The 24,632-nt window shown below is 45.2% G+C and overlaps 1 protein-coding gene across 1 annotated transcript; it reads right to left on the reverse strand.

The window, feature by feature from the left end:
- Positions 1 to 1,315: 1,315 nt before the first annotated feature.
- Positions 1,316 to 16,140, reverse strand: LOC145390247 (uncharacterized). Its single transcript, XM_080265235.1, has 2 exons — positions 15,979 to 16,140; positions 1,316 to 1,826 (listed from the first exon to the last, which is right to left on the reverse strand). Exons 1-2 carry the CDS (start codon positions 16,138 to 16,140, stop codon positions 1,323 to 1,325), a joined length of 666 nt encoding a protein of 221 aa, XP_080121361.1. The 3' UTR covers positions 1,316 to 1,322.
- Positions 16,141 to 24,632: the final 8,492 nt, after the last annotated feature.

Here is a 24,632-nt window from a genome sequence, read left to right on the forward strand (position 1 = left end):
CGTTTTGGGTGAGTAGTTGTAATTTGGGAGATATTACACGTTTAAAGTTATCGATAGATAGAAAATATAAAAGTCTCGGGAGTGAAAACGACAATGTCATAGGTAAGCCAGGGCAGGAAGGCCAGGCCAACACGTGCTACTGCGGTTAGACTAGTGGTTCGGCCTGGCTACACCAATTGCAATGCTGCAACCTTGACGCCAGTAGTAGTAGTAGTAGTAGTAGTACTGCGGTTAGACTAGTGGTTCGGCCTGGCTACACCAATTGCAATGCTGCAACCTTGACGCCAGTAGTAGTAGTAGTAGTAGTAGTAGTAGTAGTAGCTACTACTACTACAATTGCTAGTACTACTACTTCAGCTAGGCCTACTAATACTAATACTAATACTAATAATAATAGTAATAATAACAATAATAATAATAATAATAATAATAATAATAATAATAACAACAATAATATTAATAATAAATAATAATAATAATAATAATAATAATAATAATAGCAATACTACTACTACTACTACTACTACTGCTACTACTACTACTACTACTGGCGTCAAGGTTGCAGCATTGCAATTGGTGTAGCCAGGCCGAACCACTAGTCTAACCGCAGTAGCACGTGTTGGCCTGGCCTTCCTGCCCTGGCTTACCTATGACATTGTCGTTTTCACTCCCGAGACTTTTATATTTTCTATCTATCGATAACTTTAAACGTGTAATATCTCCCAAATTACAACTACTCAGCCAAAACGTTACAGAGTAATATAGTCTTAGTTTTGTCTGATGAATATGTCCTCATATTTATGAACACGTTTTTTGAAACACCCTGTATATAGATAGATAGATAGATAAAGAACATATATGGTACAAACATTTGAATTAACCGCTGTGTTCATAAGTGCAGCCAGACAACGTTGGTTTGTTGGATCATTATTATTACTAATTATGAACAATATGGTCATTATTATTATTATTATTATTATTATTTTAGACCCAGAGAGAGAGAGAGAGAGAGAGAGAGAGAGAGAGAGAGAGAGAGCCGCAGCACTTGGTTGTCTTTTGTCAATAGGTTGGTTGGTATGTTTAATGTACATCACTATGTGTACTGTACTACCCTTATGTGTACTGTACTACCCTTATGTGTACTGTACTACCCTTATGTGTACTGTACAGCATAGTATAGTAGTCATGGGAATAGTACATGAGGGTAGTACAATGCTGTACATGGGGGTAGTAATCATGGTGGTACGTACAGTACACGATGTACAATGTAATACAATTATCATGAAAGATGTACATTAGAGTACACTGATGTAGTAGAGTAACTATTGGTTGAGCACAATACCACAGTCCACCACAGTGACCTGTGTGATGTCACTGTGGTTGGCTGCTGCCCTCACCACCTCCAGCCCGCTGACCACCTCACCAAAGACATTAGGGAACGGCAAGTCACCTTCACAGTCCCTGGTGGTGATGCCAAACTGGGCAGCCGTGGCAGCAGCATCATACCAGCACCACCACACGGCCCCCGCCCTGCCTGACTGCCGGTACTGCCCACCCCTGATGTCTATTATCCCTGCCCCTCCCTTCCCTTCGTAGTCCCCACCCACCACACACTCCCTCGGCCTGCCCTTGTACCACACGTCGTGTAATTTAGTGTTGCGGTATGAGACGCCGGTCTGGCCGGTACACAGCAGCACAAACTGCCGTGCTGCAGGCGTGTTGGGACTCAGCCGGATGTGGACCCGCCCTCTTGTTGACCCCCCCCATGCCAGGTCCAGATGGACCAGGGTGGAGGAGGGGTCCATGGCCCCCAGCACCTCACTCACCTGCACAACACAACAAGGTCAGTCACGGAGGCAGAGACAGGAAGGAAGAGGAGGGAGGGAGGAAAGAAGGAGAAGTGTAAGCCATCATCATCATCATGACCACCGCCGCCGCCATCACCACCACCACACCACCATCATCATCATCATCACCATGACCACCGCCGCCGCCATCACCACCACCACACCACCATCATCATCATGACCACCGCCGCCGCCATCACCACCACCACACCACCACCATCATCATCATCATCATGACCACCGCCGCCGCCATCACCACCACCACCACTGCCATCATCATCATCATTATCATCACCACCACCATCATCATCATCATCATGACCACCGCCTCCGCCATCACCACCACCACCACCACCATCATCATCATCATGACCACCGCCGCCGCATCACCACCACCACCACTACCATCATCATCATCATTATCATCATCGTCACCACCACCACCACCACCACCACCATCATCATCATCATCATCATCATCATCATCATCCACGCCTGCCATCTTCCAACTCACTCACAGTACATACACAATGCCTTCTCCATCACCACCACCACCACCACCACCATCATCATCATCATCATCATCGTCACCACCACCACCACCACCACCACCACCACCACCAACATCATCATCGTCACCACCACCACCACCACCAACATCATCATCGTCACCACCACCACCACCATCATCATCATCATCATCATCCACGCCTGCCATCTTCCAACTCACTCACAGGACATACACAATGCCTTCTCCACCACCACCACCACCACCATCATCATCATCATCATCATCATCATCATCCACGCCTGCCATCTTCCAACTCACAGTACACACACAATGCCTTCTCCACCACCACCACCATCATCATCATCATCATCATCATCCACGCCTGCCATCTTCCAACTCACTCACAGGACATACACAATGCCTTCTCCACCACCACCACCACCACCATCACCATCACCATCATCATCATCATCATCATCATCCACGCCTGCCATCTTCTAACTCACTCACAGGACATACACAATGCCTTCTCCACCACCACCACCACCACCACCACCACCATCATCATCATCATCATCCACGCCTGCCATCTTCCAACTCACTCACAGGACATACACAATGCCTTCTCCACCACCACCACCACCACCATCATCATCATCATCATCCACGCCTGCCATCTTCCAACTCACTCACAGGACATACACAATGCCTTCTCCACCACCACCACCACCACCATCATCATCACCATCATCCACGCCTGCCATCTTCCAACTCACTCACAGGACATACACAATGCCTTCTCCACATCCTGTCATGTTGACCAATAAAGAAGCTAAATAGGTTTGATGTAAAAATGCGTCCACTCAGACGAGATGCCACACAAGTCTTTGCAATGACAGTAATAGCCCATTTATCCGACGTAATAGCCAAAGGCATGGCCGCCCACCATTAGCAGTTCTTTACCTCCAAACCAATACACTGTGTTAATTATATATCAAACTTTATGCCTAATATTAAAAAATTATATATAATTCATTTTGTATTCCCTGAGTACGATAAATGACCAACATATATATATATATTATTTTTAATGCAAGGAAGAAGGAACCAAAGGCCACGAGCCCGCAAACCGTTCCTTCCAAGAAAAAAGCAAAATACAAATGGCAGCCAAATTCAAGATCCGTTCATTTCGAGATGCCTGGACACACTTTCTATCTATCTGTCTATTGCCAGACGCCATAATCCCGTAAGAAGGTGGCCATTTGACTTTGAGTTAGTTGTTTTACGGGGAGGGGCACTAACCCTCCACCAACCCACTTGCTGACACGTAGGGAGCACGTATGGTTTGGTTATATGGTTACCACCCAGCGTTGTAAATGGTTTCGTGGCTTACAGGAAACCATTTGGCTTGTCACTCAATGTAAAGCCACATGTAAAGGAAAGACAAGCAATAAGAAGTGACAGGAAAGATGGAGGAAATAGGAAGAGAGGAGGCCAGGCACAGAAAAAGAATGATAAAGGTTAAGGAAGAAGTTGGCAGCACTACATCAAGTGAGTGGATGATGGTCACCATCACCTACCACTGTGTGTTTGAAAAACAGATCATCGGAAGTAGGAAATACAGACAAAGTGTGACAGTTCCAGAGCTGACCTGTTGCATAAATGAAGGACTGGGAATAACGGTTAACTCTTGCATTAGAGAGTTGGACAGAAAAGGGATGAGAGTTTGCTGCTAGACGGGTGTTACGCACCCGTCGTAGAGGTGGGAGGGATGCAAGCAGACAGTTCAGAGGAGCAATGACCATTGAAGTAGTGATAGAAAAGAGATAAAGAGGCAAACAGTGCGGCGAAGAGACAGAGGTTGAAGGAAGCCAGTAAGAGTAGCAGTGACCATTGAAGTAGCGATAGAAAAGAGATAAAGATGCAACAGTGCGGCGAAGAGACAGAGGTTGAAGGGAGCCAGTAAGAGGAGGAGAGTTAATGAAATGAAAAGCCTTTGACTCCACTCTATTGAGAAGAGCTGTATGTAGGGAGCATCCCCACACATGAGTTGTACTCTACACAGGAGTGAATAAAACCCCTGCATAAAGTCAACAACTGTGCAGGTGCAAAGAAGGTACTGGGTCGGCTTAGCACACCTAATCTCTTGGAAGCAAATTTTACCAGAGATGTAATATGATTTTTCCAAGAAAAGTCCCGAGTGAATGAAATCCCAAGCATGTTCAAGGATGATGCAGGATTGAGCTGGATATTATTAAACACTAGTGGGTACTCCTGTAGAAGATTTTGTCAGGTTGATAGGTGTAAAAACTGAGTCTTAGATGCATTAACAACAAGATTATCTTTACCTCAGTCAGAGATACGAGCCAAGTCAGACATTAGGTGTGCCACAGCACACGTGGCGTCACAAGAATACCACGTCTGAGAGGAAAACTCTGATTTCATATTTGGATTTACCATAAAAAAGTACAGCCATTTAAAGCAGCCATCAATTGCCTTGGAAAAAATTGTTGTTATTATTATTTTCAGGATTTGCCAAGACTGATATGGAGGAGAAACAGAAGACAGTTGTAGTACTGAGTTTGAACGAGGTGAAGATGGATGATAGAGAAGTTGAACAAGGTGATAGAAGTTGAACGAGGTGGAGCAAAGATGTGGCCAACGCACATGAAACCTGATGTAGCTGCTGCCATCATACATGTACTTGACATCCTCCAAGGTGATGTAGCTGCTGCCATCATACGTGTACTTGACATCCTCCAAGGTGATGTAGCTGCTGCCATCATACGTGTACTTGACATCCTCCAAGGTGATGTAGCTGCTGCCATCATACGTGTACTTGACATCCTCCAAGGTGATGTAGCTGCTGCCATCATACGTGTACTTGACATCCTCCAAGGTGATGTAGCTGCTGCCATCATACGTGTACTTGACATCCTCCAAGGTGAGACTTAACTTTCTCTTTGACACATTGCTAAATAGGACTCTTGTTACTTCAAAACCCAAGTTCATTTTATGGGCAAAAAATTGAGTAAAGTTGGTATAATGACGACAATTTATCTATCTGTCTGTTAATCTATTGCCAGATGCCTTAATCCTGTAAGGGATGGCCACAAACAAATTACCTCCATGTCGCCCTGTCCCCTGCCATTTCGTAGCCTTTCCCACCTGCTCACACCCCAAACAAATCACCACCATGTCACCCTATCCTCTGCCATTTCGCTGTCCTCCCCCCAGCTCACACCCCAAACAAATCACCTCCAAGTAACCCTATCCCCTGCCATTTCGCTGCCCTCCCCCCAGCTCACACCCCAAACAAATCGCCTCCATGTCACCCAATCCCCTGCCATTTCGCTGCCCTCCCCCAAGGTAAATAAAAAAATGGTAGTGTAATTTAGCCGTGATTCTTGGCCTGTACTGTATACCTGTGGGTGAATGTCTTTTCCGTGATAACTGTATAGTTACCAAGTGTTTAGCTACATTTGACTGATGCAAGTACCTGCCAGGGTTGATGACAGCCAAGCATGTACTGTACTTTGGTGTAGAAGTGGACTGACTTAGCATTACTACTGAATGCACACACTTTGTATTGTTTATAAAGACTCCATCAGCAATGCCTCAGCCTTGGTCACCTAATGGCGCCTCTACACGCTGCTCAATCTCTGGCAGCCTTCCTATTCATTCCCTTACCCCTGAGGTCACACTCTCAGAATTGCATCATCTATAAAGGCTTCAACATGCATGTGTCGGCCTTGGTCACCTAATGGTGGATTTGCAAGCTGCTCAATCTCTGGCAGCCTCCCTATTCTGTCCCTTATCCATACCATATTTTTATTCAGGTTTTAACACTCTTAGCCAATGTAAAATATGATGAGTAAAAAAGAAGCACTAGATTAAATAGCTGCAGAGGATGTGCTAGGAACCTCTTAAACTAGACTCATTTTACTCTAACCTGGCCTAAAATTGGCAGTTGTGTAACGGCTGTAAACATGATTGGTTTTGGGGGTGTGCAGAGAAGGAATGCAGTGCCAGGAGACGTGACACTCGCACAGGTGAAGAGCGCTGTGAAGCGGCTGAAAAATGGGAAAGCAGCTGGGGTTGATGAGGTGTACTGTATGCAGAGATGTTTAAGTGTAGTGGAGAGAGTGGAATGAAGTGCTTGTTGGAGATATGTAAGAAGGCATGGATGAGTGAAACTGTGCCTGTAGAGTGGAAAAAGGCCGTGATTGTACCCCTGTACAAAAATAAAGGTGAGCGAAGTGAGTGCAAGAATTATCGTGGCATAAGCTTATCAGAGTGTGGTAGGGAAAGTATATGGAAGAATTATTACAGAGAAAGTAAGAGAGATATCAAAAGTCCTTGTGGGTGATGAACAGGGTGGAGGAAGACGTGTGGATCAAATATTTGCAGTGAGACAGATAGAGGAGAAGGCTTGTGAGAAGGATTATAAGGTGTTTATGGCATTCTAGGATCTGAAAAAAGCATACGACAAAGTAGACAGAGAAGTATTGTGGAAGGTTTTGCGCATGTATGTTGTACATGGTAAGCTGCTAGGTGCTGTCAAGAGTTTTTATGATGGTGTTGAGGAGTGTTTAAGGGTAAATGGGCATCTAAGTGAATGGTTCACGATCGGTGTGGGCGTGCGACAAAGAGTGTGATATACCCATGGTTGTTCAATAATATATGCAGTATATATATATATACAGTATATATATATATATATATATATATATATATATATATATGGGGTGATGATGAGAGAAGTAAAAACACAAGTAATGGAGAGGGATGGCGTTGGTAATGAATGATGATGGATGGAATATCTCATATTTGTTGTATGCTGATGATGCAGTACTGCTTGCAAGTACCGGACAAGAACTTGGTAGGCTAGTGCTGAGTGTTGCTGACGTCTGTGAGTGTCGTGCCTTGAGAATAAATGTAGAGAAGAGTAAAGTGATGGTTACTGAGAGAGAAGGTGACTCCCAGTGTGATGTTACAGTGAATGGAGAAAGACTGGAATTGGAGAGAGGGAGAGTTCAAATACCTGGGTACAGTGATAGAAAAGAGAGGAAAATGTGCAAAAGAAGTGGAAAGTAGAGTGACACAAGGAAGGAAAGTAGCTGGTGCAATGAAGGCCTTGATAAACAGAGGCTTGGGTGTTGCAGCTGCACGGGGCTTACATGAAGGAGTGTTAGTGCCAACTTTAACATATGGATGTACGACTGTGGCGTGGCATGTAAATGAACAGTCAAGAGTGAGAGCACTGAAGATGGGACTGCTGAGGAATGTATGTGGAGTACACAGGGTGGAAAGGATACGAAATAATGTGATTCATGGAAGCTGCGGAGTGACGAAGTCTGTGGGCACCAGAATCGAAAAGAGTGTACTGAAATGGTATGAGCATGTGGAGAGAATGGATAACAATAGAGTGGTGAAAAAGGTACTGTATATCTGAGCGAATCTGAAGAAGGGAGGAGGCAAGGTAGGTCAAGGAGAAGGTGGAGAGATACGGTGGATGAGTGTGTGAGGAAGAGAGGTTTGGAAGTCGTTGAGGCTAGGGACTCACAAGAGATCGAGCAGGCTGGATGAATGTTGTGAGGAGAAGTGCATGATCAGGGATTTTGGCAACTCTTTTTTAACGTGGCAGCGTCCGGATTGACTCAATTCAATATGTTTACATGAAGCTACAGAACGTAGTGAATGTTTTGGGGGTATCAGTTAGAGCCGGGATTTCAGGGGCCTGAATGATGAGCGAATGGAAACGTGGCCCATTGGTCTGAGCAAATTTGGGCTGTCTGGAGATTGCTACTCCTCACCCTGCCCTAAGGTGGGAAAGGAGGTCCCAATGATGATGATGATGATGATGATGACGATGGTGGAGGATGATGCTAGTCACAAAGAAGTGCTATGGAAAGGATATAGAGCCATAATACTGTCTTTTTATGATGCTAGTCACAAAGAAGTGCTATGGAAAGGATGTAGAGCCATAGTATTGTCTTTTTATGATGCTAGTCACAAAGAAGTGCTATGGAAAGGATGTAGAGCCATAGTATTTTTATGATGCTAGTCACAAAGAAGTGCTATGGAAAGGATGTAGAGCCATAGTATTGTCTTTTTATGATGCTAGTCACAAAGAAGTGCTATGGAAAGGATGTAGAGTCATAGTATTGTCTTTTTATGATGCTATATAGTCACAATGAAGTGCTAGGGAAAGGATGTAGAGCCATAGTATTGTCTTTTTATGATGCTAGTCACAAAGAAGTGCTATGGAAAGGATGTAGGGCCATAGCATTGTCTCATTCTGCCACTGAACTAAGAAACAAGCTGAAAAACTGTGAAAATCTTGGCCAAGTTAGAGTGAAAAGAGTATAGTAATATTGATAGTATCCAATGTTTTGGTTACCTACTGCCAGACGCCTTGATCCCGTAAGGGGTGGCCACAAACAAATCACTATCTTCTCCCTGTCTGCCGCCATTGCACGGCCCCCCCTCCAGCTCACACACCCCTCTCACATATACGTCTCTACTCCATCCCTCCATCTCATCCTCAGCTTCTCCCCCTGCACCTCACTCACATACTCTCCTCGTTAGTCTCTCACAAACTGATATATATATATATATATATATATATATATATATATATATATATATATATATATATATATATATATATATATATATATATATATATATTCTGAGGCTATGGCAATATACTGACGCTGAAAATGGTAGGAGTAAAGACGCTGAAAGAGGTGAAGACATGGCCGATAATGAGAAGTTGAACGAGGAGCAAAGGTGTGGACAACGAGTGGCAAACAGCTTGATGTAACTGCTGTCGTCAGCGGTGTAAGTCAGCCTTCAAGGTAAGACCAACTTTCTTTTTACTATAATTGACACATTGCTTTGAAAAGAAGCTTTATCACCTCAAAACCCAAGTTAATTTAAGGGTGAACAATGGAGATAGTATATGACAAGCCTTTCCTGGCCCCATAAAGTTGGTCTGAGGTGCTGGGCTGGAGTCTTCCTCTAATTTGCCTCAACATAACCAGTTCTGGATTACTTAGTCAAAAGGATCAAAGCAAATGACTCCAGACTTGTACAAAAAATACCCACTGAGGTTGTTCAGTGCCCACTGAGGTTGTTCAGTGCCCACTGAGGTTGTTCAGTGCCCACTGAGGGTGTTCAGTGCCCACTGAGGTTGTTCAGTCCCCACTGAGGTTGTTAAGTCCCCACTGAGGTTGTTCAGTCCCCACTGAGGTTGTTCAGTCCCCATTGAGGTTGTTCAGTCCCCACTGAGGTTGTTCAGTTCCCACTGAGGTTGTTCAGTCCCCACTGAGATTGTTCAGTCCCCACTGAGGTTGTTCCCCACTGAGGTTGTTCATGGTACAGCTGATGCTTTGTATACACTGATAGGTTGTTGTGGGATGAGCCCCAGTCTTTTTGGTCAGACCCATCAACCACAGGCAAGTAACCACCCCTGCAGGGTTATCACATGCAGTGTACTGGTATTCACTTGTGGCTGACAGTGCCTCACCACAGCCAGACACTGGGAAAAGTGTGGTTTGGATTATGGGTGGATGCCACATCTGCATCCACCCATTTAACGGGCACTGTATTTGGCTGCACTTGACCCCATGGTGTGGTAATATGGTTACCACCCAGCGTTGTAAATGGTTTACTGGGTTACAGGGAACCATTAGATAAACACAACAAAACTTCTTCCACCTGCTGGGCACAAAAACTAATGCCATTAAGATGTGTAACACTGAATCTGTGCAGGTACTTTAATAATAATTTTCAGTTTATTTATTCATGGCAGTCAGTGGCATAAAATACACAGGTGGTTAATGTATTATGCTGACCTAAGGGGGTCAACAGGCTGACCCTGACTGCTGCCGAGGAGCACCGACATACTGCCAAGCCTCACCCAGGCTGGAGTGAGGCATAGGCACAAGGGGACACACCGCCTAATCTTTACCCCGCTGAGTTTCAAACCCTTGCGGGTCTTGCACCATAGTGTGGTTTGAGTTACACTTGACAAGGGAGAGCTCACCTCACCCACACAAGCAGTGCGGTCTGAGTGGGGCTCAAACTCAGGGCACTTGAGTCCAGTGCTCTATCAACCACACCACCATGTGTATACTTGTGGCTGAATTTCCTGCCACATTTCACTGATGGAAGTACAGTAATCCCTCGATTATCCGACGTAATACAGTCAAAGGCATGTCCACAAAATGGATCCGTCCGGATAATGGACTTCTCCCCTGGCCCCCCTTCACACATAACCTAACTTTGAAAGCCTGTGTAAAAGGCCACTACAGTACATCGTACAACACTTGTTCCTGGTGTTTAACACTACTCTGTCTGGTCAAGCAGACCTATAAACCACAGCCAAGCAATTATCATGGTTAAGTTTTTTTTTTATGCGAGGAAGAAGGAACCAAAGGCCATGAGCCTGCAATAAGAGTTCCCTCCAAGAGAAAACAAAATACAAAAGAGAGCCAAATTCAAGATCCATTCATTTTGAGATGCCTGGACACACTGCGTTTGAAGGACTGGAGATCATAGGCAGCAGGAAATACAGACAGAGGGAGACAGTTCCAGAGTTGACCTGTTGCATAAATGAAGGACTGGGAGTAACGGTTAACTCTTGCATTAGAGAGTTGGACAGAAAAGGGATGAGAGTTTGCTGCTAGACGGGTGCTACGCGCCCGTTGTAGAGGTGGAGGGATGCAAGCATACAGTTCAGAGGAGCAGTGACCATTAAAGTAGCGATAGAAAAGAGATAAAGATGCAACAATGCGGCGAAGAGACAGAGGTTGAAGGGAGTCAGTAAGAGGAGGAGAGTTAATGAGACGAAAAGCCTTTGACTCCACCCTATTGAGAAGAGCTGTGTGTGGGGAGCCTCCCCACACATGAGAGTTGTACTCCACACAGGGGCGGATAAAACCTCTGTATAGAGTCAACAATTGTGCAGGGGTAAAGAAAGAACGGAGTCGGCTTAGCACACCCAATCTCTTGGAAGCAGATTTTACAAGAGATGTAATATGATCTTTCCAAGATAAGTCCCGAGTAAATGAAACCCCAAGCATGTTCAAGGATGATACAGGATTAAGCTGAATATTATTAAACATTAGTGGGTATACCTGTGGAAGATTTTGATGGGTTGATAGGTGTAAGAACTGAGTCTTTGATGCATTAAAGACAACCATATTATTTTTACCCAAGTCAGAGATACGAGCCAAGTCAGACATTAGGTGTGCCATAGCCTCATCCCTTGCCGGTTGAAGTAACTGCTGAGATGGACGTTGCGGGAACCCGAATGGAAAGGTGAAGGGTGGAGTCATCAGTGTATGAGTGGATAGGGTTAGATGTACAGCTTAGGTCATTGATGCATAGAAGGGAGTAGGTGATAGGACAGAGCCCTGAGGAACACCACTGTTGATAGATCTAGAAGAACGATGGTCGTCTACAACAGCGGCTATAGAACGACCAGAAAGGAAGCTAGCGATGAAGACACAGACAGAGGGATAGAAACCGTAGGAGGGCAGTTTGGATATTAAAGATTTATGCCAGACTCAATCGAAAGCCTTTGAGATGTCAAGTGCAATGGCAAAGCTTTTGCCAAAGTCCCGAAAGGAGGATGACCAGGAGTCTGAAAGGTAGGTGAGAAGATCACCAGTGGAGCGTCCCTGACGGAACCCGTACTGACGATCAGAAGAAGGTTGTGATAGGAAAGATGCCTTAAACCCATCAACCACACAAAAGCAATCACCAGTACAGGGCCATACCCTGCAGTGGCGTGAAAAACATGAAAAAACGGCAACACAAGAAAAATGCAGTGGGTACACAATACATAATGGTAGAATGGAATAATCCATCCGTCCATCATCTGATCCTACATTGTCCCATGAGGAATGTGAATGGAATAAAATCATGGTAAAACAATAAAATCATGGTACAGTACAGTAAGCTAAAATAAAATCAAGGTGAACACTCATGATTCCTGGCAGGGTGTCGTGCTGAATAACCCACTAGCTCCTTGACTCTGACTGTTGCACTGCACTATGCATCCCGTTTGGCCTAGTGGTATAACCTGATGAGCTAAGTTGCAGTCAGTCAAGGAGGATCTCCGGTAGTCGGCCCAGGGAGCGGCCATGGTACGTGGTGATGGACTGCCCACTTCAGGTAACTCAAAAGACAACTGCAAATTCACATCCAGGGGGAGACACAATGGCTGACGATGTGCTGGGTTGTGGTTCCGTCGCTGAAGGTGTGGTTTTATGGTGTGATGGTGGCAGAGCAGAGGTGGACTGGACAGGGGTCAGAGGCCTGAAAAAGGAGTCAATCTTGGACTGGCAATAGAAGCGATGATTCAGGTGTCGGATAACGCTCTGTCGCACAGAATGCAGGTCCTCCACAAGGTGAAAAGGCACCACCTCTCTGTCACATTCCAGGTACTCAGCATACTCAAGCACCTGCCCAAGATGTGCCCGGAATGTGCTCAGCTGGGGGATGGCTGGAATACTGTAGTTCTCCAGGTCATCCTTGTCATTCTTGTCACTCTCTTCTGGTTGGGCAGCAGCAACAGAAGTGGCAGTCTCGACATCAGACCTAACTTGAAAGCTGGGATCGCCCCCATCGTCATCTAACCACTCCCATACATCATCAACATCAACAGCCTCGCCTGTGTTACAAAGCCGAGTGTGGAAGTCATTCTCATTAAAGCCCAGAAAGTCATGTCTGCTCTCATGTCCCTGAAGGAGACAAGACCAACCACTTTCTCGGGTTTTCACAGAGACTTCCTTCCATGCACTTCCTCAGTTGAACACTGCAGACTTGAGGTTGTAGTGCTGCATGTTTTCCAGTGTTCTCTGCCCTCGTGTGTCCAGCTCCTGACTCTGCTCATCCTCGTCCTTGAGAACAACCATCACCTCGTCCAGGAATCTCCATCACTACAGCCTTTTCGTGGCCACAGTAACATCCTGGTCCATTGGTTCAATCAGAGTAGTGGTATTAGGTGGCAAAAACAAGCACCTAATGTGACTGTCATTTGCAATCAATTCCTTCTGGGGGGGATACGTGGAGGCATTGTCCAGAAGAAGAGCCTTTACCTGGTCACGAGGGATTCCAAGTTCCTCTGTTTGATAACTGATGACCTCCTTGACAAAATGCCTGTGGAACCAATCTGTGAAGATCTTGGAGGTGTACCAGGCCTTCACAGAATGGTACCACACAACAGGAAGATCATCCATTAGCTCACAAAGGCAATGGGGCTGCTTTGCCTGACCAACAATAACGGGCTTCAGCCAGTGCACCCTGTTAGCACCGGCACAGTGTAAAACAAATACCCCTTGCTTAGACAACTTGTGGCCAGGTACATGCTTCTCCTGCTAATCTATCAGAGTGTTTGTAGGCACTGAGTGGTGGAAAAGGCCAGTTTTGTCAGTATTATAAGCCTGACCGAAAGCAAGACCCTCCTCAATCAAGCCTAATAATTTTTGATGAAACTCCTCCACCCCCTCCTCACTGGCGTCAACAGCTTCGCCACTGGATATACGATTTGTAAGACCATGTTGAACTTGACCCTGAACAACCAACCTTTAGATGCCTTGAAGTTAGGGACATTGTGAAGGTGGGCAAACTTCCCAGCAGCTCCTTTCAACTCAGTCCCACGCACTTGCACGCCTGCAACCCGTTGCTGGCAGTACCAGGTTAATGTTGAACGGTTGACATTGGCATGTTGGGGATGCCCATAGCCTTCCATTTGGCACTGCATCTGTTGCTCTTGCAAGAGTCTGCCGTGTACTGGGTCAGTTTGTTATGGGATTTCCTGATGTCACGCAGGGTTCAGCGGGCCAGGTTGTACTCCTTTAAGATGCGGGAAGTTGACCATCCTGCACCAGTCTTACCGAGCATCTCTTGCTTCTTCTCCAGAGTCATCACTACACTCTTCCTTTTCTGTGGTGGAAGATCCTTCATCACATACCCTAGGAAGAGGCATGCAAGGAACAGCAAGGCCTGAAGCAGGTAGGGAAAAAACAAAAGCCACCACGTGTGCCACCATAACAACTATACAAGAGGAGCTGTTCACTACACAGTTGATGTGTGGGAACTGGGAAGGGTCGAGGGGGTCTCTAGCAGGCACTAGGTGAACTACCCAGCCATACATTGTGGCGCCACCGGGCTATTCCCACCCAACCCAGCAAAAATGTTCTTGCAGCCATAAATTTCCACCTGGATGCAATTATTTTATCTGGATAAAATGGAAAAATGTACGTACAATGGTTTAACCCGCCCCATCCCGACCACTTTTCCACCACTCCCGACCATTTTAGGAAATTTTTTTTTTTGGCTCAAACCTTCGCTTTTGGTGAGAAACATCGAAAATTCATAGAGAAATCGCTCACCTGAGGTTTAAAATACTCATTACAGGTAGGAGTACCTCCTTACCTTGCTGGGTTTTCTATCAGGCTGGCACCAAAGAAAACGAGTTCTATGGGAGGATAACTATTTCACACCACTCATAAACGGTATTTATTTATTTACTTGGTACGAATTTATATGTAGTACAAGAGTATATTGGTTTTCAAGCAGTAATATAGGCATTATAAGCATTGTTTCACTCACTAATACCTGACCTTTTTTTGCCACATTACCTGATCATCATTTCTAACTGTTTCCTTCTCTAATGCTATGTAAAGTTTGTCCTCCACATTGTCATTGATTGGGGAATCACTCTGGCCCTGAATTTCGTACCGTGGCTATACTGGCCAGGTCACTGATAACAGGTGAATTGCTGAGACAATGGCATGCGGGGGGGGGGAGGAGGCCCTGCTGGGTAAGGCATTGTCCCTGCCTGGCATCTTGTTGAGGAAGGTGTCACGTGTATACGTACCAAAAATGACTCGCGAAAATTGAAAATTGTGCAAATTAGGGACCTTGCAATTTTTTCGTGTTTATGTACGTCAGCGGGATTGGCAGTGACAAAACATGTGGACGTTAAAGAACGTCAACGGGACGCTGCGGGTTAATACAGCCACATCACAGCATCTGGGTTATGCCTCATACCGATAATGGACATCCAGATAAATGGGGCGTTACTTAACAATGTGAATGAGGTCACAACCAATAACTGCTTTGAACTACAGAATGACACTGCCATTACAAACTATTGTGATGAAGCTCAATGATAAACACTGCAAACACTGAAGCATTTCAAGTCTACTGATGCTGAAGAACAAACAGGCTGTTATGTAACCACTGCAAACACTGAAGCATTTCAAGTCTACTGATGCTGAAGAACAAACAGGATGTTATGTAAACACTGCAAACACTGAAGCATTTCAAGTCTACTGATGCTGAAGAATAAACAGGCTGTTGTGCAACATAAAACGAAGGTGAAATTCATTAAGGAAGAAGAGTTTGGTGATGACATAAATGCTGGTGAAGAAAAGTTGAAAGGAGTATAAATGAGATGATGAGGGAGTGAGTCAGTGGTTTGACGTGCATAGGAAACATGCAGCTGGAGAGTATAACACAGGCGGGAATATGTGGCTGTTAAGGAGTAAGACTCAAACAGGCGAGAGTTGATGGTACATGTCACAGTGGTGGAGTTACCTGCAGTGTGTGGGCGTGGGGGGGTGGCGGCTGATCCCAAAGGCAGTGCATGTATATCTGGTCATTTTGTAGGGTTATCCTGGAGGACCGGATGCCACCTTGGTCTTCTTGGACGGCAAATACCAGGCCATGCTTCATCAGCGTCTTGATGCGCTGACTCATCTCCAGGAGGTTCTCAACCTGTGGGCAGTACCATACATTAGTATATATAAACAGCATCCATATTTTTATTTTTTAATGTGTCCGACTCTGGGCATAGGCTTCACAGCCTGCTCCCAAGGCTCAGTAGTCCTCCTTCATGCCATACACCTCTACATGTCACCACCTCGGCGCCAACACCCACCGTCCATATTGAATACATGCTAGGGCTATCTCATGCAGGACTGGTGTATTGGTATTAGCAGGGGTATTTTTACGACCTATCGGCGGGTCTTCTGGTAGATCAGTAAAGTCTGTTTTATGAAATTCAAATCCTTAAACCGTTCCCTGCTCCAGGGGGATTTGAACCTGGGTCTGGTAGGACTGCAGGCTACCTGTCTACCGATTGTGCCACCGCCTCTACATGGGACACTATCAGTACATTCTTAAGGAAACTGGCTATATATTACTACTTGGAGGCAATACTGGTGGGGGAGATGTGAGTAAGGACAGTAGTGGGTAACTTACTGTTATTTGCTGTGACATCTTTGTGATGGTGTTGATCTTGTCCATGATGGTGGAGGCCGGGTCTGGGTGTGGTGGAGGGGCGGGGGTGTGTGTGGCATCAGTCAGCGCTGCCAGTGCATCCAGGGCCGTCCTGATGGCCTCACGCACCTGTCCGTACTAACACAAACATTAGTGCTGGAGGCTCTGCCAACTATGTGCTAATGTAATATCGCAGACACTTATGGCTGGTACAACCAGCGTTGTCAATCCTCTTTTTCCTTGGTGTGAATCCCATGCAGCTCAACTCAGTTAATCCGAATCGTTAATTTTACTAGTGAGAGGGACAGTCGCCGGGAGATGTCTGGTGCAAGTGTAGGGGGTGGCGGTGTTGGGGGTGGGGTGGGTGGGGGTGGGTGGTAACGTGACTGAGTAAATGTGGCATCAGTGTAATACAGATGTGGCACAAATGTATTTGTTAAAAACGTAGGTTTACGATGTGAATGAGCTAAAACAACCTCTTTTTAGTGGTAACGACACTGAGTTAGGGATTCCACATACATCTCAGAATGCTACTACAAGCTGTGTGTTGAGGTTAACACATACAGAAATTGTCATTTAGCGGCAGTGCTAGAAGTCTGATAAATGGTAACAGTTGGAAGTGGTGGCATGTCACATAGGTCTGACAGGTTAATAATCAGGGAAACTAATTATAGTTTGAAAGAACAAGCGGCAAAAGGTATTGCCGTAGCATCTGTCTTTATAACAGATAACCCATAAAGAACAGCTGCAGTGTATTGTGCATAATATGACCATACGAACAATAATATGAGTTTTTTCAAATGTGTTCGACATTGCCTACAAAAAGGCTGCAATTACTGAATCCTTGATGATTGCTTAACTTTTGACGTAGATAAGTATAATGTTTACCATGAGATCTGAACTGACTTTTATTCCACAGTATCCTATATTTGCTTGTTCATGAATAATTGTTAATCTTTCCATTGCTATGGCATTTATAATCAGACATGATTATTTGTCTTTAGCCAACAGCACTATCTGATACGGCACATACTTTAGATTTCTGTATCTTATCTTTGTAACCCCTACGGTGTTTGCCAGTATAATATACCCTAGTTCTTAGTAGACCTTGAAGGGCTAACGTCATTGGCACGAGTGTATTACTCACGGTGATATTGACAGTTGGTTATGCAAGAGAACATAATGCAACATTAATTAAGGGAATATAATATCACTGTTAATACATATTAGTATATTATTTTACACAGACATATCCCTCAGTAATGAGTCCAGCCACCTTGCTTCTCCACAACCTCCCGAAGCCTATCGGGCATGCTGGCCGCCTCATTCCTTACGAGGTGTGGCTTCCCTTGGAATATTTCCCACTGAGTCATAATGTGGGCCGTCAGCTGGTCTGCCGTTTTCTCTGGTCCTGGTTGCCATGTGTTAACCAGGGTTCCCCAGATATTTTCCATTGGGTTACAGTCACAACCCTTACTGGCCCAATGTAGGAGCTGCAGGTTTTCTGGACTACTAAACCATTCCTAACTGCTCCTGCTGTGTGTACAGGACAACCATCTTGGACAAGATGACTGGTCCAGGAGAGAAGGGGAAATTTTTCTCTCGTAGGAAGGTAGAAAGAAATCCTGCAGTATTTGACTATATTTTTGCGCACTGAATCGTCCCTGCATCTTCACTACATCTCCTACGCCATGGATGGAAATATAACCCCACACATTGCATGTCACGCGCCCACTTCTCGTCTCTTCATAAACATTGCTTCGCTCATCGCTGGCAAGAACAAACATTACATAATATTAGAGGGATACTGTGTTTGTATAGAAATTAATAAAAATAATCTACGCTTGGAAATTGTAGCCTACACTGCTTTCACTCCAGTCTCTTTGGAAATCAAAGGAAGGTGATCCGTGGGTAACAACTCTATATTGTGGGAAGTTGTTGTGGAGACGTTTAGGAGTCTAGAATTACTAAAGGAAGACTATTATAATATTTCAGAACACCCACCAACACCAGGACCTTTACATTTATCACTGTTAGTAATTAGTGATTTAACCAACTTATGTACCACATTATCATTGGAAAGTGAACCGTGGTCTTTCTCATTTATCTTTGTTATTAATTAGTGATTAAACGAACTTATATACCACATAAGATTAAAAAGTGACCCTTATCTTGAGTGTGTGTGTGTGTGTGTGTGTGTGTGTGAATTATCAGGGTCATATACTTTAATAGTATTGTTTCCGCAACAGTTCAGTTATTAAACATTACCAGGTGTTGTTCCTCCTCCACACGTGTACATTTCCGTGATGGCAAGATCGGAAGGTTTTCTCATCAGACCACCAACTGGACCAGAAGTTTAGGCCTTGGTCCACATAGTGACGTGCAAAGTTAAGCCTGGCAGCACGGTGCGCTTCAGTGAGTAACTTTTTTGGCAGGAACCCGGTGATGTATTCCGGCCTTATGAAGCCGCCTCCAGACTGTACTGACAGACACATCCAGTTGGAGTCTGTTCCGAAGTGCCACAGCGTTCGTTATGGGGGTTTCCTCAGCTGCTTGTATAATGCGCTCATCCTGTACAGGTGTCATTACACGGGAGCGCGGTGTCCTGGCTGAGGAAATATTTTAAAGAGAATACATAGAAACAACTATTTTACATGCTCATAGGAGCGATGTTAGAGGGAGAAGTTGGGGAACAGGGGGAGGTAGGAGGGTTGGGGTGGGCGGGGAGGTAGAGGAGAATGTTGGTGGACTGTGGTGTGAGGGAGGATTGCAAGGGAGATGATCCGTCACACTAAATTGGTGTCCTGTTACCTATACAACAGGGTTAGTATAACGTCGTTGATGCTGGTTTCCATTTTTGTAGGTCAAAAGTATGTCATACATCGTTGACGCTGTATTACGGGTTAATGTACAATTTATAACACTAGACAGTATAAATAATAATGTAAGCAAAAACATTATGAAACAGTCACATCAGACACGTTCGACATACACGTATGGCAAGAGAAGTAACTACTGACCAAATCTTCCATAGTTAGGCTTTTTACCCTGGTTAGTAAGATCTCCTGTCTCCTCCCACCTCTTGATCCATTTTGTTACAGTTGTTGGGGATATGCCTAACTGACTGGCGATGGCCCAAATACTCAAGCCTCCTTTCCGCAGACCAGCGATCTGCCCTCGCAGGGGTACTTGCTTTTCCTGTCTGTTTGTGAATCCTGAACTGTGAATGGTGCAGGAATGCTTCTTGGTGTCTGGACAACACCTCGGTATACACCTCGTCTCACTGAGAGGCGAGACTTAATGGCACCAAGTTTGAGGGATGGTTTGGAGGTTGACCCCTGCAGGCAGACTTATACTGGCAGTTGGCACAAGGCCTAAGGAGTGCTTGAACGAGGAGCTGTTGGTTCTATCCAGGTCTAAACAGTTTGGTTTATACTTGCCCTATGACTACGAAAGATTCCAACAAGACCCATAGTCTCCAGGAGGTTATACTGTAGAACGAAGGATGGCTGGACATTTATACTGAATGAATATAAATGACAAAATTTGTGTTGTCGTTTCCATACTACTGTATGCCTTTACTTTGTGCTTGTAGTGTTACAAATTGCCAATTGTCACTACCACAATCTGTGACAGAGACTCGCATGGCGAAGATTACATGAATACAGATGAGTTAAAGGAACAGATATCTTACGATGTGTGCTCGTAACATGATAACCCCATTAACATTATTATTATCTAACTCGAAATTTATGGAACCATCAAGGAATCGATATCTGCGGTATTTCCTATGCATTGTGTAATTTAACATATGTGACACACTTGAAAAACTCATATTATTGTGGGTATGGTCATATTATGCACAATACACTGTAGCTGTTCTTTATGGGTTATCTGTTATAAAGTCAGATGCTACGGCAATACCTTTTGCTGCTTGTTCGTTCAAACTGTAATTAGTTTCCCCGATTATTAACCTGTCAGACCTATGTAACATGCCACCACTTCCAACTGTTACCATTTATCAGACTTCTAGCACTGCCGCTAAATGACAATTCCTGTATGTGTTAACCTCAACACACAGCTTGTGGTAGCATTCTGAGATATATGTGGAATCCCTAACTCAGTGTCGTTACCACTAAAAAGAGGTTGTTTTAGCTCATTCACATCGTAAACCTACGTTTTTAACAAATACACTTGTGCCACATCTGTATTACACTGATGCCACATTTACTCAGTCACGTTACCACCCACCCCCACCCACCCCACCCCCAACCCCGCCACCCCCTACACTTGCACCAGACATCTCCCGCCCTCTCACCAGTAAATAATTCGAAGAAACTGAGTCGAGCTGCACGGGATTCACACTTAGGAAAGAGAAGACTGACAGTGCTGACTGTACCAGCCATAAGTGTCGGCGATAGTATACTTCACACATCACAAGTTTATATGTCAGTGTAAGTGTGCTCATGTTACTACAGAAGCCTGGTGGTACAAGTAGAAGGGAGTGGCTGCCTACCTTCATGCTGGTGGTGACAATGTTATCACCAGGGAACTGTTCTTGGCAGTTCTGCCTCCAGTCTTCAACTTCCACACTGCATTGGTCAGCGTGGTTAATGGCCGTGAAGGCCTCCTGTGCTGTGTTGGCATTCTGCAGACACTCCAGTCTGGCCTCCAGCTGCTTCACTCCTTCCTCTCCTTCTTGCTTCATGGCCACCACTCTGGCCACCTCCTCCTCTATCAGCTTCACAAATGTGGCCATGTTGTGTGTGACTTCCTCCATCTTTTTTATCAGCTGGAGGTTTTGTTCCTTCTGGTCGGTCAGCCAGGTCAGGTACTGGTCCAGTTGGGACTGGGTGTTTTGGGAGCTGGTAACCTGGCTCCTCATGCTGCTCTCGTGCTCCCCCAGCAGGGACTGAAGCTTCTTGCTCATCCCACTGGGCCTCTTCTGGGTTGTGCCAACCCTTGTTTTGACTGACATTTGTTTTTCTGCTGTAGGTTTTACACTTGGCTTTCCACCAGCTGCTCCTGCTGCCTGTGCCAGCTGTACATTCTTAAGCTTTTTGACAAGAGCCTCCATTCCATAGTTTACTGGAAAATTATCCAGGGAGGTGGCGGAGTGGCTGGCACGGCAGTCAGGGCAGGTCAGCTGGTTGGCTGTGGTCAGTTGTAAGATGCAGGACGAACAAAAGGTGTGGCCACACGGCAGAGTGCGTGGCCGACGCTCACTCTCATCATAGGTGATGCTGCACACACTGCACTCCTCAGGATTGTCCTGTGCAACAACAATAACATTGATTGCTTACAAGTAGCACATGATGGACATTGCTGACCTTATAACCTAAAAGGCAGTTTTAATATTCATAACTCACTGATGCTAAGAAAGAAAGCAATAACATGAGCTTTATATAAATGACATCCATACTGTACAGTCGGCCTAAGAAGTGACACTGGAGTATCCAGAAGGTTGCAGTAAGTGATAATGGATAATACTCCTTTTATATCTTTGCAAGATGACACCTATTATGTAAAACTGTAATAGAAAACAATAAGTGAAATACAAGATGGGTATCGGGTAGTACCAAGGGGAGACCATATAGAGGCATGAGAAGAGAACAAGAGATCAGGACAAGATGGATATACGTCCCCAACCACCACGCACCCCTCTTCCCCTCAACGGAATCAAGTAGAGGTACTGTATTGTACATCACCCTGCTGCATTACCCTCCACCTGGACCAGCACTCAACGGAATCGGGGCAGGATCTGTGTCCCAGCAGACTCCGTAAGTAGGACTACGACGACGCCCACTGTGCTTGTCAGGGGAAGAACTCCTACTGTGCTCCCTCCACCTACTGCCTTCTGTAGGACTGACGACGCCCACTGTGCTCGTTGGGGAAAGGACGCCCACCGTGTTTCCCTCACCTGCAGCCCCTGCCCTGAGCAGGACTGCTGAGATGCCCACCGCGCATCTCTCACCTGCAGTCCCAGTGCCTAGCAGAATCGAGGCGGTGCCCACTGTGCCTGTCGGGGAGGCCCCGCTCACCATGTGGGCCTCATCTGCTGAACCTTCGGCACCTATAGAGGGTCGTGACCCTTGCTAGCCTCACTCCTCCAGGAGACGAGCGGGTCACGCCCCTTGCTCGCCTTACTCCTCCAGAGGCCGAAAAGGACGTCCCTCTCACTCTCCCCGCACCACAGGGGGCAGAGCAGGCTCCCCAGCAGAGTCACTGCTGGAAGAGGTCTGGAGTGGCCTTATAGTGAATCCTGGGGTACACTCATTACAACCAGCGCCCCTAAGTCACCAGTCAATGTCGGACTCCTGAAGGAGGAGAGACCGCAGGCAGCCCCTGTCAGACTCCCGACGAAGGTGAGACAGCAGACACCAGACGCAGAGGGACGCCCCCAGAACTCCCGGCCGAGACCTCCCTAGACAAGCCAGCAAACCGTCCCCCATGAAGGGCAGGTGCAAGGAAGCACGCCTACTCGATCTGTTCGGCCCCAGCCCCGAGGGCCGACACACTGACGGAGGTCCCTCCAATGAAAGGCCTCCCTCTACACCACACAGCAGCCCTCACCCGACGATCAAGAGTAAAATAGTGGTACCACGCCCCTTCAGAGAGTGCACACCTGACGAGACACCTCCCACACCTGGGGGCTACTAGTCCCAGACTCAGATGCTTATACTTCATATAGTGTGGGTAATCTGTCACATTGTATTGTGTCAAGTCACTGTATTCTTTGTGGTTTTAAGCCCTGTTCCATTGGTTGCATGCTCTGGGTCTTAGAAAGAACCCAATATTGGACCCACATACTCAGAGAGAAAGAAGTTGATCTCTGAGTACGTGGCATAACAATAAGTAAATGACAAAGTGCTTATGCATTTCAGAATTGTAGGAAACAGTTTGTTAGTTACGATAATAAGAAATCCTAAATGGAACTAATTGAAATTTCAGAACTATCACTCAAGGACAGTCAGGAATAAGTTGCGGAGTTTAAATGTACTGTGGTAGTAAGCAATTATTTCTGGTATCGTAAGACTGAAAAGAAAAGGTCTTCAATAAACAACGAAGATCTGTTATATTTATTGAGATATTTACCGTTAGACCACTGGTGAATAGTTAAAAGTTATTTATTTCCGTTTTTGTTGTCTCCATGGATGACGACAGAAAGTGGGAACGCGGCGTAAGTTAGTAGGCGATGTTAAATGGCTCGATCAACAAGCACAAATGAAGACAACTTTTACTGACAGACATGCAGCTATTACATCGCATTTGGCCACTTTTCCACTAAGAAAAATCTGTGGAAGACTTAGTATAAGCTTGAAAACTATCACTTAATGAAATATAAAAGAACCTTGCCAATTTGCTGAGAGTCTGAGCTCCATGGAGGATGCAAATTGTTTCATAGTCTGTATTATCCTCGGTGCCTGAACAACGGGCAAGAGTAATAAAATGCAATAAAAACAGCAGTGAGTTCCACACTTCCAACTCAGTATTTTCAATTAAACAAGACACAGCAGTTTATTTAAAAAGTATTCCAGATTTAAAAGATCGAACAAGTATGCACTTTTGCATTACACTTGTAAGCCCATGTTCTAGTCCTCTTTACTGCCTAGTGTCAGAGAAAAAGATATAATCTGTCATACCTATAGTCGCAGCACATGACTCTGAGGTTGTCATTATCGTACCCTGGCAACCTACCAGTCAAAAGTGCGTCCAGTTTCGTATCATAATATGATACACAAATCATATTATTGTTCACGAATATATTATACATGAATATTATTATACACGAACATATTATACACGAATCACATGCGTCTCATATTATACACGAAACTGGATGCACTGTTGAGGGGTAGGTTGCCACGGCATGATAATAATATCCTCAGAGTCACACGCCACGACTATAATAATTTTGCATCAATAGGGTAGTATATAATTACATTTATTATACATTTCTTATATGCTAG

The sequence above is a fragment of the Coenobita brevimanus genome, unplaced genomic scaffold, assembly GCF_032717465.1.
Source record: "Coenobita brevimanus isolate Jiangsu-jjx unplaced genomic scaffold, ASM3271746v2 jjx.HiC_scaffold_370, whole genome shotgun sequence".
NCBI classification, from domain to species: Eukaryota; Metazoa; Arthropoda; class Malacostraca; order Decapoda; family Coenobitidae; genus Coenobita; species Coenobita brevimanus.

Coding starts and splice junctions, on each gene's coding strand:
- LOC145390247 (XM_080265235.1), bottom strand. CDS start 16,140: ATGAGTCAGCGCATCAAGACGCTGATGAAGCATGGCCTGGTATTTGCC. Junction 1,827..15,978: donor CCCACGCCCACACACTGCAG/GTAACTCCACCA, acceptor TGTGTTGTGCAG/GTGAGTGAGGTGCTGGGGGC.